General features: G+C 39.6%; 1 protein-coding gene across 2 annotated transcripts; it reads right to left on the reverse strand.

Moving 5' to 3' along the window:
* Positions 1-516: 516 nt before the first annotated feature.
* On the reverse strand, positions 517-20,764 carry hbs1l (HBS1-like translational GTPase). 2 transcript variants are annotated; one of them, XM_044048603.1, is made up of 18 exons: positions 20,598-20,764; positions 19,934-20,002; positions 18,957-19,091; positions 18,575-18,826; positions 9,653-9,761; positions 9,112-9,362; positions 8,112-8,277; positions 6,932-7,049; positions 5,197-5,343; positions 4,518-4,592; positions 4,176-4,293; positions 3,868-3,936; positions 3,655-3,759; positions 3,050-3,140; positions 2,658-2,766; positions 2,439-2,539; positions 1,983-2,127; positions 517-1,774 (listed from the first exon to the last, which is right to left on the reverse strand). In XM_044048603.1, the coding sequence occupies exons 1-18, from the start codon at positions 20,638-20,640 to the stop codon at positions 1,763-1,765; spliced, it is 2,115 nt and encodes a 704-aa protein (XP_043904538.1). In that variant the 5' UTR covers positions 20,641-20,764; the 3' UTR covers positions 517-1,762. The 2 variants fall into 2 exon arrangements, with proteins under 2 accessions (XP_043904538.1, XP_043904539.1); XM_044048604.1 differs by lacking the exons at positions 517-1,774; positions 1,983-2,127; positions 2,439-2,539; ... (9 more) ...; positions 9,112-9,362; positions 9,653-9,761 and adding an exon at positions 14,839-17,346.
* Between the last annotated feature and the right edge of the window lie 638 nt (positions 20,765-21,402).

Here is a 21,402-nt window from a genome sequence, read left to right on the forward strand (position 1 = left end):
GATACCGATACCCATCCCTAACATCAACATCAGCAAAAAAATAGGTAAAATCATTTGTGTATATTTGTGTGATACTGGTCAAAATCACTGGATCAGACATTGTCAGTAGAAAAGAAATACAGAAATAAAGAGAGAAGTGCTCCAATGATGTCTTGTGTGACTAAGAGAATGAATGAAGAATGAAGGGTTCCCATGTCTGCCACACTGCAGTGATTATGTCAGCTGTGTGCAGTTAGTTTAAACTAAGAGAAATAAATTCATTTTGTACGACTGTGTTATTTACAGCTTTGTAATGTAAAAGATGTACCACACTGATTTTGGTACGGGTAGATACTCCAGGTTGTAATATGGGTATTTGTGTCTGACTTGTGTATACACAAAAACAGTGGCATGGACCTATTGGATGTAAAATAAAAGGGGCTGCAGCATTTCAAAAGCATTTGCGCTCATGTTTTGTTTGGACATCTGTGATGTAGCAGTCACCGACTTCTCCATTATGATGAAATAAGCTTAGAATTAATTGTTGACATTTTTATGAATGCTTGACAACAGACAAGATTTACAGCAGCTGAGTAAAACGACACCAGCTGATGACAGTCATGGGATGGGAGCAAAAGTAATTTATTCATAGCTGATGGAACACTGAATTTGGGTCAGTTATGGAGCAGTGTCTTTAATGAAGGAAAAGAAAAGCATGCGTGTTGATTAGAGTTGTTTTTAAATTAAAATGAGTTGCACAGTTTAATTTGGGAACAGTATTGGGAAAATGATCACTGTTCTTTTTTGACTTCCTGATTCACATTTTTACTGCCAAAAAAAGGGAATTTCTCGTCGTACTGTCAAACTTTCACAGGCTAAATTGCCTAAAACTTGTCACAGGGATTTTCACAGGTGTTGAGAAAAGGACAAATCTGCTAAAAATCAAAACTCAAACCAAAGATTACTGATGTCATGTTGTTCATTTTGCACCATTCTTTGCACCATCTTTACTCACACAGCCGACGTAAACACGGCGAGAAACAGAAATGCAGCTTCTTCAACCTCTTCCACCGTAGTTCTGCAGTGTCTTTGTAAGGAAAAAAATAAAAAGCCCTTCCAAAAGCATTATGCTGCTTTTCTGAAAGTCTCATTTTCAGAAGCATTTCAAGTAATTATCTTTTGTTAATAAGAACAAAAATTAGGTCTCTCAATACAGGTCGAGGTGGAAATTGTAATTTCCCTTTTTTGTTCTCGGACTACATTTCACTTCTTAAATACAGTAGAAAGAAAATGTCATCTTTATACCAGGGCTGCCCTTGTTGTTAGCTTCTACGCTAGGTTTTAATAATTTATCGGACGAAATTCAACTCATTCAAAAAGATCAAGGCTCCTTCAGTGAAAATAATCACTGTGGAATTCTCAGCACGGCAGAAGTGTCCTCCGAGTTTTATCAATTATTGTAGCAATTCATTACAATTACGCTTGAGCAAACTGAGATTCATGAGAGGAAATTTTTTTACTGACAAACTAAGGATCAGACGATGTGAAGTAGGGGAAGCTGGCTGAACAGCGTCGCCATGTTCAGAAGCCAGGCGTCTGTCTCGCTATGTGGTTGGTATCGGTGCAGTTAGTGCAGACAGCTGCTGCGTTGGATGGAGAGATGGATGGACGTGATGCTCTGAGTCCATGAGTGACGTGACTCTGAGAAATTGCACTTTGTCTCTGGCTGCTTGCCATCTCCAGAACAAGGCCTGAGCAGCGCTGTGTTGATGGGAACGGGTCTTCATTCCTTGATCTACAGTGAAGGGAAACGAAAGAGAAAAGGCCAGTTGACCAATAAATAATGCCTGTATCACATTGTCACTTTCACGATTCATGATAAAACACTAAATAATAATAATACTAATAATAACAACCTCAAATTAAGATTTAATTAACACTCACACACTGTAAAAATACTTGGACCATAACCTTCATCCTTTACATTTCCCTTTACACTTTACCTCAGTGACGACCCCTGCAGCAATGGTGGAGCCTACGTATCGCAGCATGAAGCGGCCCAGCTCCTTGTAGTCCTTGTACAGTTCTAATGACACTGGCCTCTGGGTCTGGATCTCCACAATGGCATTCATACCCTTACTCAAACACCTTAATGGGAAAGACAATCCATTGTCATTCTTGTAAGAAGTGTTTGACATTTCTGTGTAAAAATGGCCCCGCTCTCTCGTTCTGAAGATGATACGGGAACGATAACAATGTACTCCATTACAAATGATACAGGATATGACACATATTAACATTATTTACATAAAAACAGATTAAAAGTGATTGAAGATAATGCTAATTTTGTCTTTAACTGTACATGTCAACATTTTGGGAAAGAAGCACACAAGAAGGGAGATCCCTGTGTGTATTTGTCTAATAAAATGTGTGACAAAGCCCCCTCCCACGCCACTCACTTTGGTTTCTTCTTGAGGACTTCCCCGCTGCTTTTGTGCAGAACGCTAATCAGTTTCCTAATGGTGGCTGGCTCACTGAGTGTCTGGTAATGCAACAACACCTAAACCGGCCACACACAGAAAAAGCACCACGCATAACGGACACAAACACGCGTTAAAACAGAGAGCATGTTACGAAGTTACAATGTGAAACTCGAGAGTGCGTCTGCCTGCACTTACAGGGAAACCTTGTGTGATGGGGACCTCGATATTGAAGAGGAGGATTCTGGCTCTGAATCGAGTGCAGGCTCGAATCGGCTCCTTAGGATCACAGAACACGCAGCCCACGCTGGACAGAGGAAAACACAGTACAGAAAATAGAACAAATACAAACAAATAAATTAAGAGTAATCCAAAGAGCTCATCACAAAAAGTCCTAATGTTTATATACTAATGTCTAAGTGAGGTGAGGGACTAGTTTAGATTAAGCAAGTGTAACGATGACCGCTGTTGCTCTATCTCCACTATTACACACAGAGTCGGACTTCTGCAAACATAGTCAAAGGCAAGTGAAAATATCATCAACACAACTAAAAAAAAAGAGCACTACACTGCACTTGTCACTTATTTACTTGATTTTGATGATGTCCATGCCAGTGACCGTCAGGCTCACGTGGTCTCCTGCTGCAGCCCAGTCCAGCGCCTCATCATGTAGAGTAATTCCTGCAGTGAAGAGTATAAATGACTAAATTACCACAAGGTGGCAGTGTTCCACACACCACTGCAGAGTCATCCTATGATACAGATACAGGTGTACTCAAAATGAAAATGGCAGAGTGTGCCAATGAAAATATTAAAATTCTCTTTGCTTTTAGTTATTTAATCTCTTTCACAAATTTGTAGGTTTTATTTACTTGTCTTTAAATGATCCTGGTATGAAGATTCAACAAATTCTATAAACATCCTGCCACCAGCGCCCCCCCCCTTCGGGCCATAGAAATGTGTTGTTCTAGGAACTGGATTATGCAGTTAGACTAGGGGTATTCAGCCTATGACAATCGAACGCACACATAAAAACTAGGCCTTTGCAAATCTACCTAGATGATGAACAATTCAAATCATGGCTCATTGACAGTAAGTAAAGATTAAGAAACTATCTTCCATATGTAAATATTAAAACTGAAGTACGAGTCAGCTGCAATGCCACAAATAGCAGCAAAGAAACAGCCGTGCCTACCTTTGACAGTGCAGGTTTCATTCGGAGGCATAGCCTGTATTTTGTCTCCAGTCTGAATATAACCTGCTTCGATTTTCCCCGTAACACAGAAGCCCGAGCCCTGGTCTAAAAGAGAAATGGCAACATCAGCAGACATTTCAGCTTAAAATGAAGAGATAAGGAGAAATGGGGTGTGAGGAAAATCTCAAACACGGTGTGCATCAGTGACTTCACCTTTGAACACGTCTGAGACGCACAGTCGGAAGGGTTTGTCTACAGATCTCTGAGGGGCTTTGAAGGCATCTAAAAACGAGAGAGGGAAAACACACAATACAAAGAAAGAGGAACAAAAACATGACAAGTGGAAAGGCTAGTTAATATTCTGAGAAGCCTGGTGACCAGAGTGATGAATCACTTTCATTTGAACTGGATGAATTGTGACGTCTCAGTGAGTATTTGAAAATGATTGGATGGATGCACAGAGGTCTCGATGTGAAACAGGACAAAGTGCTTTGGGCAGCTTCACTCGTGCCATTCATTACCAATCTGCTCCAGCAGGCTGGGACCAGGGTACCAGGAGGTGAGCTGTGAAACTGAACTCCTGGTGACCAGGTTTTCTCCCGACAGGCCACTGGTGGGGATGTAAAAGACGTCAGACTCCTGCAGAAATAGACCAGTTTATTTATTAATTTATTTATATATGTATGTATATATACACATATATATATGTATGTACATATATATATATATATATATATATACACACACATATATATATATACACACACACACACACACACACACTATATAAATAGATAAAATATCGTTCATTGTAAAAAAAAAAAAGAATTGTTAATATGTGGAGTGATGTGATGCCAGCTCACCTTGAATCCTGCCTGCTTGAGAAAATGACCCAGTTTGGAGATGATGTCTTGGAAACGCTGTTGTTGCCAGTTTACCTGCACATTAAAAGGAAAAATACCAAAATAGGAAGTTTCCCCTTTAGCAAGGCTTTGAAATGGAAACGTGTCAACAACATACGAGTGATTGTAGGAAACTAAAACACAAACATAAAATCATATGTACAGAGTTTTGTTTTTTTTTCCTAAGGCATTTTCTCCAGATGGAAACTCTGTCTTCAAACGAATGGGGAATTTATTCTGGTTTAATTACTAAAACAGCAAACTCTCGTGCTCTGAATTATCAATACATATTAAGCTAAATATGCTGCCCAGCCTTTAGAAATTTGTTTGCCTCTGCTGGACCAATATTGGGGTCAAATTAGCTGTATTTTGTGGCTGATGCTGATTTTTGCAATCCGAGTAGACGATGACCAATATACGATGCAACATTTTTTTACCAGTTTGTTTGGCTGTTTTTTCCTTCATTAAAAAAAAATGTATTTATTATTATTATTATTATTATTATTATTATTATTATTAATGAAACAAGTCATGAAAACAATTTTACTTTTAGATGAAAACATTTACATGAGAACATGAATAAGTAACAATCAGCTGACTAATGAAGCAAGTGTGTCCGTAAAAGTGTAGCAGGTCTCACCTGGTCCATCTTGTTGACAGCAACAGCGAGCTGAGTGACGCCCAGCGAACGCACCAGCAGTGCATGCTCTCTGGTCTGACCACCCGCCTCAAAACCCGCCTCAAATTCGCCTCTGCTGGCATCCACCACCAGCACCGCCACGTCAGCCTGGAGACAGAACCGAGAGGAAAGATTAAGACAGACATGCATGAATTTCTGTGAGCAGCAGTATTATTCACAAACTCGGGGAGGACATTTGGATTTAAGATCGAAATTAATGCTTTTTATGATTTAAATCTAGTGTCTAAATAACTTAGACCATAACCCTTTTTGTATCAGACTTTTTAGCAGAGTAACAACATTGATTTGCTCGTTGAAAAAAGTGAACTGTATCAAATCTGCAACTCAAACTGCTGCATTTTGAGTTGCAGTAGTGTCTTCTGTTGTGCTGATGGTGTGTTTAGGGATGCTCTCTATTATTAGAGATTAGCCTGGATGTATTTCTCTGGAAATTATCAGATAAAGTGTCTCTGATATCATCAGTTTTTTCCTGTGGAAGTGATGATGCCTCTGACAGGAACTGCTGTCTGCAGCTGTCAACATGTTTGCTGACTTGATTCTTTTCCAGGATGTCTCAAAATCATTGTATTGGTTTAGTTCAATGTTTCCATTTTTACTCAACTTCAATATTACTTGTTTTTCCTCACTAACAACAAAGGCAGGCATTCAGAGCAATTTAACATTTGAACAAACAATCAACAAAGGCAAGTAACTCAGTAAATGGGTGGGTTCAAACATAAGTTTAGAGTCTAAAGACTTCAAGATTTACATTATTATACAGGTAAACGTATTCAATTCTTAAGCCCAAATGTCTTAAATTGGGAATGTACAATGTCACAGTTGTTATGAAGCAAAAAGATAAAAATGTGTCTACAAGATATACATATAATCATTTAAAGATTACATTTTTAAATATGCACTCCATCTACAGAGATAAACTTGCATGTAGCTCTTCTTTAATGTTAAAAATGTAACTTTTATATATATATATATATGTATATATATATATGTATATATATATATATATATATATATATATATATATATATATATATATATATATATATTAGAAAGGGAAATCAGGACAAAATGGATTTTTAAATGGATTAACAAATGATCTGGTGACTAAATCCAGGCTGAGAAATATCTATTTGCTTACAACAGAAACCCCTGACTCACTACATGAAGAGGATCAACGCGAACACAGTCATATGATAAGGAGAGAAATTACATTTGTGCCCCAAAAAAAACACACCCATGCCGGCAAAAACACTTTCTGACAGCAACACCCAAAACCACAAATGTTATAGACGGGTGTGGCAGACTGAGGGTATACTGAAGGAGGGGTGGAATTAGATGAAAGGAGTTACCGAAATACTTAATGTCTCAAGGTACATTTACAAACTGCATAGGTAATTAATCCACAAATGTAACCGATACCGTATATTCATTCACAGATATGAAATGTAAGATATGTGCAATTGTTTTTAAAAATGGGTCCCCATATAAAACGATGAGAAACACTGCTCTGAGGTGTATTCCCTTTTTGCTTTAACATGAAAATATCTCACATGTAGATAAAAAGTATGAATTTAATAAAATAAATATATAAATACAAAGATTTAATCATATTTTTCTGTCCCACACACCAATATGATGATGATGATTAGGGCGGACATGTAGGCATGTTGCATACCTGTGCAGCTCCTGTGATCATGTTGGGGATGAAGTCTTTGTGTCCAGGTGCATCCATCAGAGTCACCACCTTGGAGTTTGTCTCAAACTTTGTCATGCCTACATCCATTGTTACACCTCTGGAGAAAACAAAAGATTTATTTACTTATTTTACAACTATTTGTCCAAATTGGGAGGAAGAAAAACGTGTGTGGTTTTTTTCATATTTTAATCACAAAAGGGCCAGGAAATGTCCTGTGACTAAGTGCCTTTGCCCATTTTTCAAGAATGACTTTCAATATCTGGCAGTTATTTACAATTTACTGCATGTTAAAATATGGTATTAACAATTTCAAATGAAGAAAAGGGTTTTATTTCAAGAAAACACTGCAGTTGTACACGAACACCAGATTTCGCGTGTTAAATTTGAAAAGTGAACAGTATAAAACACATGAAATAACATTTGTTTGAGTCATTGTCTCAATGTCCAAAACCAGGCCAAAAATTGGGAACTATGTACAAGCGTTTTTCAAACCCTCTCCTCTCTGATTACAAAGACGCAGATTCGCCGGCTTCCTGCAACAGTGTGAGTGAAATTACCGTAATAACCACATATTGGCTTTGACGTGCAACTTCTCAGCTTTCAGAAACCATTGGGAGTTTTTCCGATGAAACAAACCATCGTATAATTACGGTAATGCAAAGTGCGCTTGTGCAAATGTGTCGTCTGCGGTACGCTCGGGTGGGATTTTAATTGTTGATATAATAAAAGCTCAAGAAAATTGTGTTTGGGCGTCACCAGTCTCTCGATCTGTTGCTGCTCACGTGTTGGATTCAGTGGTGACTGATATGTGGATATGAATTTCTACCTGTCACTTTCAGTTTCTGGCACATTTTCCGTTTCCATTTCATAAGAGGAGGGGGGCACAAAAAAGTGACATAATTTCTGTAGCGGAATTAAACAGCATAGCAAATTCTCACAAGATTTTGTTCTTCTATTGAGGAAGCCATTTGTTCTATTGCAGTAAACAGTATGAGGTTGGTTTGTTATCAACATGAAGCACACGGCAGAAAGAGATAGGTTGGTAAGTGCCCTTGTCAACCTGCACCCAAACCACAATGTATGTGGGGGCAACAAAAAAATGTTTCTATCTAGTACGTATATTTTTCTATTTGTCTTTGGCTTCATTTCCAATGTTTACCTGTCCCTCTCCTCGCCAGTTTCATCCAGGACCCATGCGTACGCGAAGGAAGCTTTTCCCGCCTTCTTGGACTCCTGCTCATACTTGTGCATGGTACGTTTGTTGACATTGCCCAGCAGATAAAGCAGGTGGCCCATCAGTGTGCTTTTACCTGCATCCACGTGACCTGCACAGAAGGGAATACACGGTTAAAGATACCAAAGAGTTAAGGACGCAAAAAGACAGGAACTGACAGAGAGAAGGAGATTAGAGGCTGGCACAGACAGGAAGAGTGTGACAAACATGATAAGACAGGTGGGAGAGAGCGAATATAAGATATGGCAAAGGGAAGCCACAGATGGGAGAAGGAAAGAAGCGGAATTGCATGGAGGGAGGCATACAGAGATGGAAACAAGAAGTGGGGGTGAGGGGGGAAGGAGAGAACAGGCGGTGGTAAAATGAAAGGTTTCACAGGCTGTGAGAAACTAGAATCATCTGCACTCCTGAAACTACCTAGTCACTTTTTCTGGGGTAACAGAGAATGAGAAAGTATGATCAAGCAACTGCACTGCTCTGTAGCTCAACTCACTCCCGGTCACATAGTCGAGACACAATTCATACTAAACAAGGACACCATGGAGGGAAACGCAAAAATGATTCACTGATCGACAGTACATTAGACTTAAAGGAAGCAGGATGTTTTTCTAAATAGGATATGAGGGTAAAAACCTTGTAAGAGTATTGTTGAAATTGTACTACTTCTTCCACACAGTTTAAAATGAAGGAAATTGTCTATATATTTTCTACAAGAGGCACACTATTTAAAAAAGGCAACTTCGTTTCTTAACATAGACACTTTCCCAGAATATAAACTTAGGTTTCTCAGCCCCCGCACACAAACCTCTTGTGAGGGGTGAAAGTAAACTTGAACCCTTTTTGTAATTCTCAATGTGCTACAGACCCTAATATATGCTTTAAACAAATGTGGGGATTCACAAATGGTTTTTCCGTGATGTCTTACCTATGACCACCAAATTCAACAGAGGTTTGCCCCCCTGCCTCTTCTCCAGCTCAGCCTTGACATTGATCGACTGCCGACTCTTTCCAGCATTGCGGCCTGGAGTGGGAACTGTGGAGGGTTCATCGACATTTGACCCTTTAGATGGGGTCTCGGGACGTTTGGTGGTGACCTCTGTGGCGGGTGTTGTGGTTGCGCTTTCTGGACTGCCACCACGGCGAAATGAGGCGATGACAACGTCGTTCTCCCCTGTGCTGAGCAGAGAACGCGGAAAAGTTTAAGCACACTGAAACACAACTCTTCTCTTCTCTGACAACCGATGATAACTGCAGCTTTCAAAATCATTAGCAGCACTGAAGATGCTTACCTACACTACACCCACTCACGTCACTAACACTGACGAGCAGCTTATCCAAATCTATGAATACATTTCATTTAAATAAATCTACAAAAAGGCCAAAAAACCTTGAAGTGTTTTCAGTGTATATACTTTTTAAGTTTATATTTTATCAACTTGCATTTGAATGCAACAGTGTTTTGATACCTGGGAACATCAAAGCCCATGGTCTGCTTCTTGCCAGAGACGGTCATGCGAGCCACTTTGGGAACCACTTCAGAGTCCAGTTTAGTTTGAGACGCGTCTCTGCTTTTAGCTAAGGACAAGAGAGGAACAGAACTTGCTCAGAAAGGCGGCTATCATGGCTTTAATACAGCAGAGAAACAACATCCGACACATTATTAAGACTTTGTATGCTTTGATGTACAGTGTTCTTCTTCTTCTACCCAGGACTGAAGGGTTTTTCCCACTTGGGGAGATGTTTCACAAATTTCTCAGTCAACCTGCAAAGACCAGGGCTGCATATGTAATCATTTTACAGTGATGCAAGAATTGAGTCAAAAACAAAATATTTTTTTCTTTCATTTCCTTTAAAACAGCTCATTCCAGCTCATTTGTTGTGACAGCAGCTGCATCTGCAGAGTAATAACAGAAAATACATGGAGACAAAGTGCCACGGTTAAAGTTGCCACTTACTGGCACATTAAATAAGTGAGCAAGTATAAGCTTTTGCATATGATCCAATCAGTTCCACTCTCATACTGTGCGGCAGCGAGACTTGCTGAGGTCACCGCCTCGTCATCCCAGTCCCAAGTAGCCACCCATACCAGTCATATCAACCTCTTACTGATTCATTTAGACTAGGCTGCACAGTCGACCCTACTGCACACTTGAGTGTCTGTGCGTACTTGTATGTGTGGCAGTGTCATCCTGGTTCACAAAGGGTTAATTTCAGAACTGGCCGTTACCTGCTGTCTCCACGTAATCAGAGAAGGGTGACACAGAATTTCACGAAATGAATCTATTGGTGAGTGCAGGGTCGATGCACGCAACATCACATGCAAAGGATCTTAATTAACTTAACACAAATAATTAATATTGTTGATATTAGTAAAAACTGCCGTTTTCTGTTTATTAGTATTAAAAATGTTCTTTCCACGCCAAAAAACATAATCAAATTACTTCACACAATGGGGATTAAGCCTATCACTGTTTCGCAGTATAGTGGTGTTTCAATCATGCATCGCCCAGCGACATTCCACACTGTACATAAGGAGTGATAACCTCTTATGTTAAGAAACACTGAGGCAACAGCAACATTGCATTAGTAAAGCAAGGCTGCACACAGATTGGAGTATGACTGAAAACACAAAGAAGCGCCCACGTAAAGTTTCATAAGTTCTGAATTCTACTGCTTAAAAAAAACCCCGTCGTGCTACTGCTGTATACACAAATCCTCCCTCAATCAGCTGATATCATTACTTGACAGAGTCTGTTGTTTGTTTGTTTTTAGATAAAGGACAAAGCATACAATTACTGTTACATCAGTCCTGTTCATGAAGACCAGAGACAGAATAGCAACACAATTCACCTAAATCTACACACTGCAGCTTTAAGGTTTACAAACAATTTTTGGTAGTATATCTATGTTTAAGACTAGCATTTTATACTATACTAATCCTTGATTTTGCATGTGTGTGTGTTTCCCTATGTGCTTCATGCAGTTTATTCATCATGAAAAACACCCTGGGGGAAAACAAGTGGAAAGATGGTGTCATTCAGCAGAATTATTAATGGACTTTCTCTAACCAAGCAATCTATGAATGACTGTATGTGCTTGACAGAAAAGTCCCTGTCATTCTGAAACACTGACACACACAAGCCTGGCGGATCACTGCACTCTGAAGGGCCTTTTTTTTTTGTCACTCTCATTCAAAAAGAGCTTGTCAAAAGTAAGACAGACTCGTGCAGAAAGGCAGTTTAAAACAGTTGGAGATCTTCATCATCAATGAGATCTGCCTCATTATGGTGTTATCTGATGGCATTCTGACCTGCAGTGGGCAGTGACATGACATAGAAAAAAAAAGAGCTGAAGCTGCAGCTGAAGACTTTTCCCCTCCCTTCCACCTGTGTGAAACAGGACAGCCAGCTTGTAATCTACTCAAATCTAACATTAACATGGATCTATACTATTAATATAATGAGACAATAGGATGAGCTAACCAATACTATAACCTGTGGTGAAGCAAACAGGCGTTCCCTACTACACTCCCCCCGAGGTCTTCAGCAATAAGCAGAAACTTTTCAAACTACAGGAAATGTTGCTCTGTCAAAACATTATAATGCCTGATCAAACAACTGACTTGCTAGATATTGTTGAGCTAGCCTGAGGGATGCAGTAACAGTGGGGGTAGGCTGAGAATGCCTAGCAGGATCTCTTTCCTCTATTTAGATTGGCAGGTAAACAGTTGGCGTCTTTCCATCCAGGATTTCTCCAGCATATGGGGACCCTTTGCAGTGCCTGAGTGTCAGTGAGTCATTTGTACACTATGGCCTTAGGGCTCAACTGAGCGGAGTTAGGAGTCCGCCCAGGATATGCAAATATAAGCACCTCCGCCACCCGCCCCCACAATTACAAACAAGTGTCCTTCAGTGTCTCTTTCACTCTTTCAAATACATGTGCTCAGAATTTGCAAGGAAAAAAACAACAACTTGTTCTTCTTAAAAACCAAAAAGGTATTGTGCCCTCAAATCACCATTACAATTTTCACAATTCTTACAAAATTTTAATTGTGAGACTACCCACCACTTGAGGCCGCTAAAGTCTGCAAAAGAGAATTATGTTACCCTTTAGTCAAATCATCATAGTTCCAATGTGGGGGAAATTAAGGGGGGAAGCTTTCAAATATAGTAACTGGGTCAAGTCAAATATCACTGTGTTAAGTCACATAAGTTTTGTCTGGTTGTTACAAAGACTATTCCAATACAATGCACACCAGTGTTTCCTAAACTCTTTATATACTGGCCCCCTACTTTAAAAAATGACAAACATAGTATAATGCTTCTATTTTAACTGACATTTGTTCAACATTTAAAGATAATATGAAAAGGTAAAGCAGCCAAAATGAATCCCAAATTTATTTTATGCATGTTACTTATACACGCAAGACTTAAGGACTGTAATACATCTCTGGGACTGTAAAGTATAAAGCAGTGTACCACAGAGTGCAACGTTTTAGTTTTAGCAAAGTTTTAACTCCCAATGTTTAATAAGCATTTTACCAGAAAAGGACAAAACGTGTGGTATGTGTCAAAGGATTAAAACTTTAAAACAGTGTATTTTGGTGCTTGCTCTAAATGAATTGCTATAACAACGCAACCCAACACAGCACTTTGACTTTTTTTAAAGGAGAGGATAAAGTGGTAGATTATGAATGCATGAATGAAAAGAGAAGACATGAATGAAAAGGACCATGAAGAAATTGAGAGGGAAAAGCCCCGAGTGGGACACACCTGACCACTCAAGATGAATCAAACTCAGATTACGGATATTGTCAGTGCCATCATTCAACATTTCACAGCAGCTCATCCTTCACAACTACCTACTCAGCAGAGCAGTCATCTCGAGTCATACCAACTACCAGAGAACTCTCACCTTCTGTTGTGTTTACAGACACACTGATTATTCAAAACACAAATACGTGAAATGTATGTCGCTTAACTAAAGCACATGAGCATACGATCAACATGTCAAGAAACGGTTTGATACATATACATCAAATTACAGAGCTAATAATCAGATGGCAATCACTCAAAAAGGGACTATAACTAAACTATGACTATGAGTTCCCCTATATGGAACTCAGACCTTAAAGTAAGCAAAGCATAAAACATGAACATTACACTAAAAGCCACAATCAGCTTCCCAAGAACAGTCTGAAAATGCATCTTAATAAAATAATTATGTTATTCAGTCACTTCTGGCATCAGATCACAGCACAAGAATAATAAATGAACCTGATTTCTGAAATGCTGAAACTTGCCGCCAATTATGTGATTAATTTCCACTTAAGGAGCTCCATCTCTCAGCCTCCTGGTCTGCAAATACACTAAACAGAAACAAAGCATCAACACCCATATTGCTGTGGCCCTAAACTGTATGTCCATTTACACCTACATTCTTTCAGACAACTTGCGGTGGGTAAAATGTCTTGGGGTTTTTTTCCCCCCAGTCTCTGCACCTCTTCACAACAAAACAATGTTTGTGCAACAAGTAAGCCTTGCAGAGACTGTGAAAACACAAAATGATTTGATCTGTCAAAGCCTCTGACAAAGCTGCGAAAGTTGAGAGACACGATCAGATTTTCCTACGTAGGTGGTGTAAAAGAGACACAGAGAGTAAGACGATCGGCTGCTGTGCTGTGAGTCGAAGTGTGCTTGGGGTGACATTTTCTCCTTAAGTTCAGCTTCCTGCTCAAACCCACACAGTGGCTCGCTTTAAGAGAAAAAAAAAAAGGACAACAAAAGAACTGTTTATGGACAAAACCACTTATTAATAGGGCGCGTGGTAATTTCAAGACCTCCCCCCTATGTAAAATACAAAAATGTAACATTTTATTATCTCCATTCACAAACACAGATGAAAGCATCTCTCAAAATGATTTCCAAATATCATAATGCTCCTGGGACTACACTGAGAAACTTGTTTGACTTCAAATGTTTGACTTGCAATTATTACCACTGTCTGCCCTTTGTTATCTATCATTCCCCTCAGGATCCACGATCTATGTTTGACACCCTGAGGGTCAACTCACGGTGTCAAACATAGACCGTCTTTCTGTAACTGTATGAAGTGTTCACACATCTTACTCAAACTCAAGTGTTCAAAACAACAATTAGGAGATAATGATCCTTCCATATAAAGGTTTGACATAAGCTCTTCTCCATTCTCTTCTTCTATGGCCTCATCCACAGTAAGACCATGGTTGGGGTTTTTTGACAATATACAACTGAGTATCTTACAGTTGTTGCTGTAAGGCACATGATCTTATCTGCTAGGCCCTAAAGTAGCTTTTGTTAAGTTATAACCATTTACTTCTTTGGGGGCAAGATTGTCCATTCAAACCAATACCAATGACTCACATACTACAAGTGTGAGACAATTACAGAAATTCTGTCCTGGCTTTTTTTTTTGACAACTCAACCCCTAAATTATTTGACACTGATGCCAATTACTCAGGAATGAAATATCATCCTATTCTATATAAAAAGATTTGATGCATATAGTTTGTAAAATGTTACTTAAACAGTTCAATTTAACACACAACTATAAGATCAGACACACGAAATGCACACCCATGCATGCCCAGCCAGACACACGCACACAGAGCACATTTAAATTTAGTCAACTTTATTTCAAAATTAACAACTTTACCAGTGCCATAGAGTGAAAACACACCCATTATAAATCCAATCCATCTGTACATTGTTTAACTAAAAGCTTGTAAGAGCAAGAAAAGAAAAAAATTTGGCTCATGATTGATGACATACATTTTTACTTATTCACTTCATTTGTCAATGGCAGGCAACAATAAAAAGAGTTTATTTGCCTGTATGCACGTGTGTTTTGTCACTGTCTCATGGGAAAATCTCCAGGTGTCCTCTAAACCAAAAAGTTAACCCCATGATCTCAAAGACACAGCAGTAAACCAGCACAATGGTTGAATGATCCATATTCCAGTAGCTGCAGTGCACCTGCAAACAAAATTTAACCTCTTTTTTCTCTTTTAAGGGTTCATGCAGCCAAGTGCTACAAAAAAAGAGAAAGAATTATTCCGTCGCTTTTCCACGCCAAAGATTGATCTACTTCACTGTCATACAAAAATAAAAATCCACTGGCTAACTAAGCATACAAAAATAAGGCTAAAATTTAAAAACATTAAAAAAATATTACCTTAAGTACATGAAATTTCTTTTGAAAATTTCTTAAAATCCTTTAACATTAGCTGCGATTAATATCAAGCTGCCCGAGTGGTTCTGAGGAGTTCAATTATCCTCTTTGACTAAAACATCAGTGACCAGTTTGAAGTTCGTTGTTTCCATACAAAAGAATAAAAGCTGTAATAATACTGTTTCTCGAACATTGTTTACCAGCGACGAGCAAGGAATATCTCATGAAGTTATACTGTTGATCCCAAATGGGGTTTATTTTCACAACATGTGACTGACGGTGAGACGCCATATATAAAAGGACCGATGACCCCGAGTGCTGCATCTTTGAGTTAAGTTCAGCAGGAGCAAAAGGCCAGCAGAAAGATCAAATGTTTATCCAAAGTGGGTCACGGAACACTAACTAAGGCAAAATTCTATGAAGTGCTTATTATTTCCTTCAGTCTACCTGGTGAAAGCTTTTTTCTGATTTGCACGGACAATGTCATCGGGCGAAGGTGTATCAAAGCAGAATGGTAAAAGTGGTGAAAGTGGGGCAAATTGCTCTTTGGGTTTGTCCTGCAATTTACGGAGGAAAGCCTGGTAACCACTTCCTGCCTTCTGACATCTTATTTTTCCTTTTGATACAGTCCCTGTCCTCTTCTGATGTCTGTGTTTCCCAGTTGACAACGTAATTGCAAATACTGAAGGTGTTGCAAAAACAGAAGTATCTAAACCCAAAGAAATTGGAGCCTGAGAGGGCAGCGTAAGGAGGTCATTGTCAAACTGGGCCATGAGTGTACTCAAATCAATAGCCTGGCCCGGCTTAGGTGACCTGTAGTTTTGGTGGTAAGGCTTGTGGTCGAGCTTACACTTGATTCCATCTTCTAAAGTACTTTCTGCCAAAACATCCGCCCTCTCTGGTTTTGCTGGTGAAAGGAGCGACGTAAGTGAGTACTGTGAACCAAATGAGGTGGTTGAGGTTTTGCCTTTGAGTTCAGCAGAAAAGTGTGTTAAAGAGAGACCAGGTGGTTGCTGCAGTGCATTTGCAGGAGATTCAGTGTCAATGGGTTGAGGGGAAGCTAATGAACTTTGAGAATTATGCTGCAAGGCTAGCTGCGACAGTGAGACAGTCCCACCCAGGAATGTAGGAGTCAAGGTGGTTGATTTTGAAAAGGTCTGTGTGTCTGCAGCGCATCCAGTGCTCCTTAATTGAGACTGAATGTGTGTATTCTTGCTTTGGTGCTGTGAAGCTAGCTCAGACAGTGAGAGAGGTTGTGCTGGTGAAGCCATTTCAGAACACTTCACAGAAACTATGTTATCCAGGGGAGTGGGGAAAGAGTCACTGATTGTTGGTCTGTGGTTCGAGTGCTCCTGTATTAAATCAGCCAGTGATGGGCCTACCTTAGGATCGGCTATTGTGGCTTTGCCTCCATTCGCAACTCCTACTAAGAGCTGACTGCTCTGGAGGACAGAACTGAGACTCCCGAATCCAGGAGGAGCAGCCAGGGAAGAGTTTGAAGTTGTTGGATTAGGGTTGTTTAGTGAGAGACTACTGAGTGCAACTGAAAGGAGGGAAGGAGCAGAGCTGGGAGGTGCTGAAGTCATATTTAGAGATGCCAGCGTTCCCAATGAAAGACCACTGGGGTTAGACATAACAGATGGCGGTGAATTAGCTCCTATGGTGAGACCCCTTAAGTGGGGAACACATTGCTTTGTGTTAACTGTTGCTGTCCCCTTACTCTTCTGCTGATGCTCAGACATGAGCTGCGCCAGACTGCTCATACCTAAACCCACATTTTGATTTTGATTTTCAGAGGTTCTAGCAACTAGGTCAGTCTTGTGTTGAGATAAAGGGTTGTGCAAGTCTGGTGCGCTTGCTGGCACATGTGGTTGCCTACGTTTCCCCCGATCGGACCGAGGGTTATGTGTGTTGGATGTCATGTCAGTGCGAGAAGCAGACAAGCAGGCTCCTTACCTTACAAAAGCCAATTGCAGGTGGAGAGAAGAGACAGGAGGCCAAATGAATCATATCATAAACATGAAGGGGGAAAAAAACAGAAAGAAGGCACTTTGTTAAACATCTGTTTTTACACGACTTCAATTAGTCATCCCACATATTTGTGTAAAATGAGAAATGACTGGTACATTTTTGTTTAAGGTTAAAAATATCATGATACAGTATTAGATGTGACCATGCTCTATCTTACAGTGTTTTTCAAACAATTCTTGTGTTTCCGAGTTGTCTTTTGTTTTAACACCATCATTTACCTCATCATAACCCATGGAAAATTCTGACTAGAAAATTCTATAAATACTGAAATGCTTAGTGAAATAATACACTGCCTGGCCAAAAAAAAAGTCACCACCTGGATTTAACTAAGCAAATAGGTAGCAATAGGATTGCTGCAGTTGGTCAGGTCTAGGTTCAGCAACATTATGTGCCCAAAGAATGAGGTCAGCTGACTACCTGAATATAATGAATGACCAGATTATTCCATCAATGCATTTTTTTCTTCCCTGATAACATGGGCATATTCCAAGATGACAATGCCAGGATTCATCAGGCTCAAATTGTGAAAGAGTGGATCAGGGAGCATGAGACATGATTTTCACACATGGATAGGCCACCACAGAGTCCAGACCTTAACCACATTGAGAATCTTTGGGATGTGCTGGAGAAGGCTTTGCTCAGTGGCCCGACTCTCCCATCATCAATACAAGATCTTGGTGAAAAATTAATGCAACACTGGACGGAAATAAATCTTGCAGTAGCTTATGGAAACAATGCCACAGTGAATGAGTGACGTAATCAAACCTAAAGGCGGTCCAATGATGTGACCCTTTTTTGTTTAGGTGGCAACTTTTTTTTTTGGCCAGGCAGTGTAGGTGACACAAATAGACAAGTTGGTATAGACATGTCCTCATGATATATTATATGTGTGTATGTTTAAAAATACATTACATATTTTTCCTTTAAAGTAAATAAAATAAAATCAGTAGCCACATGACATGAAAAAAAACACTTATGCCCCAACTAGCTGTGACATCTCTTGCTAATCTCTATTTTGGATTTTAAAACTTAAAACAATATTTTAAGACAATATTCATACAACTGAGTTTAATAATAAAATATTGTAGATCAGTCAACGACAATAAACTTTACAATTAATTTTGGTTTTAAATCCGCTTCAGGCGTACCTTTCTCAGCCACGGCCTCTTGTTTGGTTCTCTGTGGTAGTGGAGCTGTCTCCTGGCCAAGTCTTGCTGGCACAGCTGCCTCCTCATTGGTGCTTCCTGTAACTGGGGCTTTTTTAGTGTCATCAGACAGGACTGCATCCAGTGCCTTCTGTGGATCAAATCCATATCTTATGGCTGTCTGGCTCAAGACTGAGTCTGGAAATGCATCTCCCAGAACTGTCCGCATATGATCCAGGCACGAATACAGCTTGGCTACAAAAGTACAATACACAGTTGAGATTGTATTTGTGATCAGGAAACAAAGGACACATTACACAAAGGAACATTTAAAAGAATATAGAAAAAATGTTTAACTTATATTGTTGTCTGAACTTTAGATTACCTTGATCAAGAGGACTGAGGTTGGAGCTTACAGCTGGGGACATGGGAACATCTTCCTCTCCATACTCTTCTTCCTCCTCTAAAGGCTCCTCCCTTGGTGCATGCCTTTCTTGGCGTGAGTAGATAAACTGATTCGCTGAAGGAACAAAAAACTAAATCTTTATTTACTGACCAAAACATGGCATATGATGTCAGCTTAAAGCGTAAGGGGTTAACTCTCTTTAATAGTGTAATAATGTAAGTAGGCATGTGCCCTCATTAGTCTTATTTAACAATTTAAAATGAAAACAAATGCTGATCACATGTATTCAAGTTTTACCTTAGGGAGAAAGAATGCAATCTTATTCATTCATGTTGGCTGTTTATGTGAACACATATGGTTGTCGATCTAATTACACTCACTGGCCACCTTATGAGGTACATCTTTTCAACTGCTTGTTGATGCAAGAAGCTAATCATCCAACCACATGGCAACAAAGCAATGCATTTAGGCATGAAGACATGGTCAAGATGACATGAATTCAAACCAGACATCAGAATGGACAAGAAAGGTGATTTCAGAGGGATGGTTTCCTGCCAGAAATTAATGATAAGGTCTGATTATTTCAGAAAGTGCTGATCTACTGGGATTTTCAAACACAAAAAATCACACCTGGAATGTACAAAGAAACTATCAAGTTAACTACAGTTCTCTCACGGCAAAAATACATGCAGACAGACGAGAACAGCAAGATTGCAAATTATAGTAATGCAACAAAAACGAAAAAAGTATGCAGAACACCCTCTTTTAATACACAAGGCGTCAAAACCGACAGCAGCAGATCATGGCAGGTGCCACCTCCGCTGCTTCAGTGCATGTCCTGTGTACCTTATGGCCAGTGAGTGTAAATTATCACTCTGAAATCAGGGTAGAGAAAATGTACATCTTCCATCACATTCACATTCACCATGAATTCTTATGCAGTCACTGATACCAACCTGTTGCTGGAGATATACAGCAGAGGTCATCGTCCACGGAGTGTCCATATATGTCATCATCATCAAAGTCTACAGAAAAATATATTAGAGCATTAACATGAGTTTCTTTTGGGTGTTTGTCACAAACCTGTACAAATGCAGTAGCTGTGGAGAGAAAGAGATCCCTTTATGACAGCACATGTTAACGCTGCCTTGTCAGCAGCTTTCCAGAATGCAAGTACACAGTAAACACGAGAGCCAGGTTATTTTCTATAATTACATCATTGTATAATTAGTTCATTTGTGGGTTAAAAGGGTTAATAAGAAGTTGAAGTGTTTGCGTTACAATGTATGGGTTGCTACTCACATTCCTACCAAAACATGGGACAGCTGCTATGTATCCTTTTGAAAGGAAAACCATTAGTCACTGTATGAACTTGTTAAAGTTTTTACATTATAACGTTAACCTACGGAACTTGTATGCTGGTTATATAGTCCACTTTAACTTGCAACAGTTGCCAAATCACACGACAGCGATTGTATTTTGCCAGCTAAGCTAGCATTAGCCGATGGGGCGAAAATCAACAGCTAAACCCACTAGCCGCTAAGCTACCTATGTAGCTTAGCTAACTTGAGGCCTCGTCGTGACGTTTAAATCGTCATAGATAACTAAAGCTCGTTGTACCTTCATCGTAGTTGTAACCTCGAACATTTCTGTGACGAGACATTATGTCTTTGTGTCGTCACTCGGACCCAGCGAAACAGTTTTACAGCTCACAGACTGTGCTGACATGTGTCTTACTGTCCGGCTGCCATTGCTGTTGCTGCTGCTGCTGCTGATGTGTGTGTGTGTGTGTGTGTGTGAGAGAGAGAGAGAGAGAAATTACGGCAGCTGGTTTGTGACATTTGATTTTACAGCCTCGAAAATAGATTCAGTACATCAAAGCTTCTGTTAATCTTTCATTTTTCAACATTTGTGTATTTTGCTTAATATTCGACCATTACCATGTTACACGTTTTATTTTCATGGTGACGTAACTTCCTGTTGCTGTCAACTATGAAGCTGGGGTCAGATACTCCAATCAAACTTTATTGGCGAGTCTGTAGTTATTTTTAACTCATTTAATTGAGCCATTTTTTTGAAGACAGTCATCACAAATTTTCAGAAAGCTCATGTTTTCTTTTTTCTTTTCTTTTTAACTTCATTAGATAAACAACATCTTCTCTAGTGCTTCAAGTCAGTTTCAGAGGGAACAAGGTCAATGAATATTTCTTGTCCTATTCTCAAAAACTCAGTGAGCAGCGATATACCTGCTGCATTTCTATCAATATTTCTTGCATTTCCTATCCGATCAACGTCAAAGTTGGCACTGCACACACTGGTACATGCAGTAAGTCACCTGCCAAGTTTGAAGCTTGTCAAGTGCACCATTGGACAACTATGCAATTAACAAAGAGACAGACAGACAGGTATTCCTTGAATTCAGAGA

Source organism: Solea senegalensis, linkage group LG17, assembly GCF_019176455.1.
Source record: "Solea senegalensis isolate Sse05_10M linkage group LG17, IFAPA_SoseM_1, whole genome shotgun sequence".
NCBI classification, from domain to species: domain Eukaryota; kingdom Metazoa; phylum Chordata; class Actinopteri; order Pleuronectiformes; family Soleidae; genus Solea; species Solea senegalensis.

Excerpts from the sequence above, each read along its gene's own strand:
- hbs1l (XM_044048603.1), bottom strand. The coding sequence starts at position 20,640 with ATGTCTCGTCACAGAAATGTTCGAGGTTACAACTACGATGAAG. Across the intron at positions 3,141-3,654 it reads TGAAACCTGCACTGTCAAAG|GAATTACTCTACATGATGAG; the intron begins GTAGGCACGGCT and ends TCTTCACTGCAG. Across the intron at positions 2,128-2,438 it reads GTCCTCAAGAAGAAACCAAA|GTGTTTGAGTAAGGGTATGA; the intron begins GTGAGTGGCGTG and ends TTTCCCATTAAG.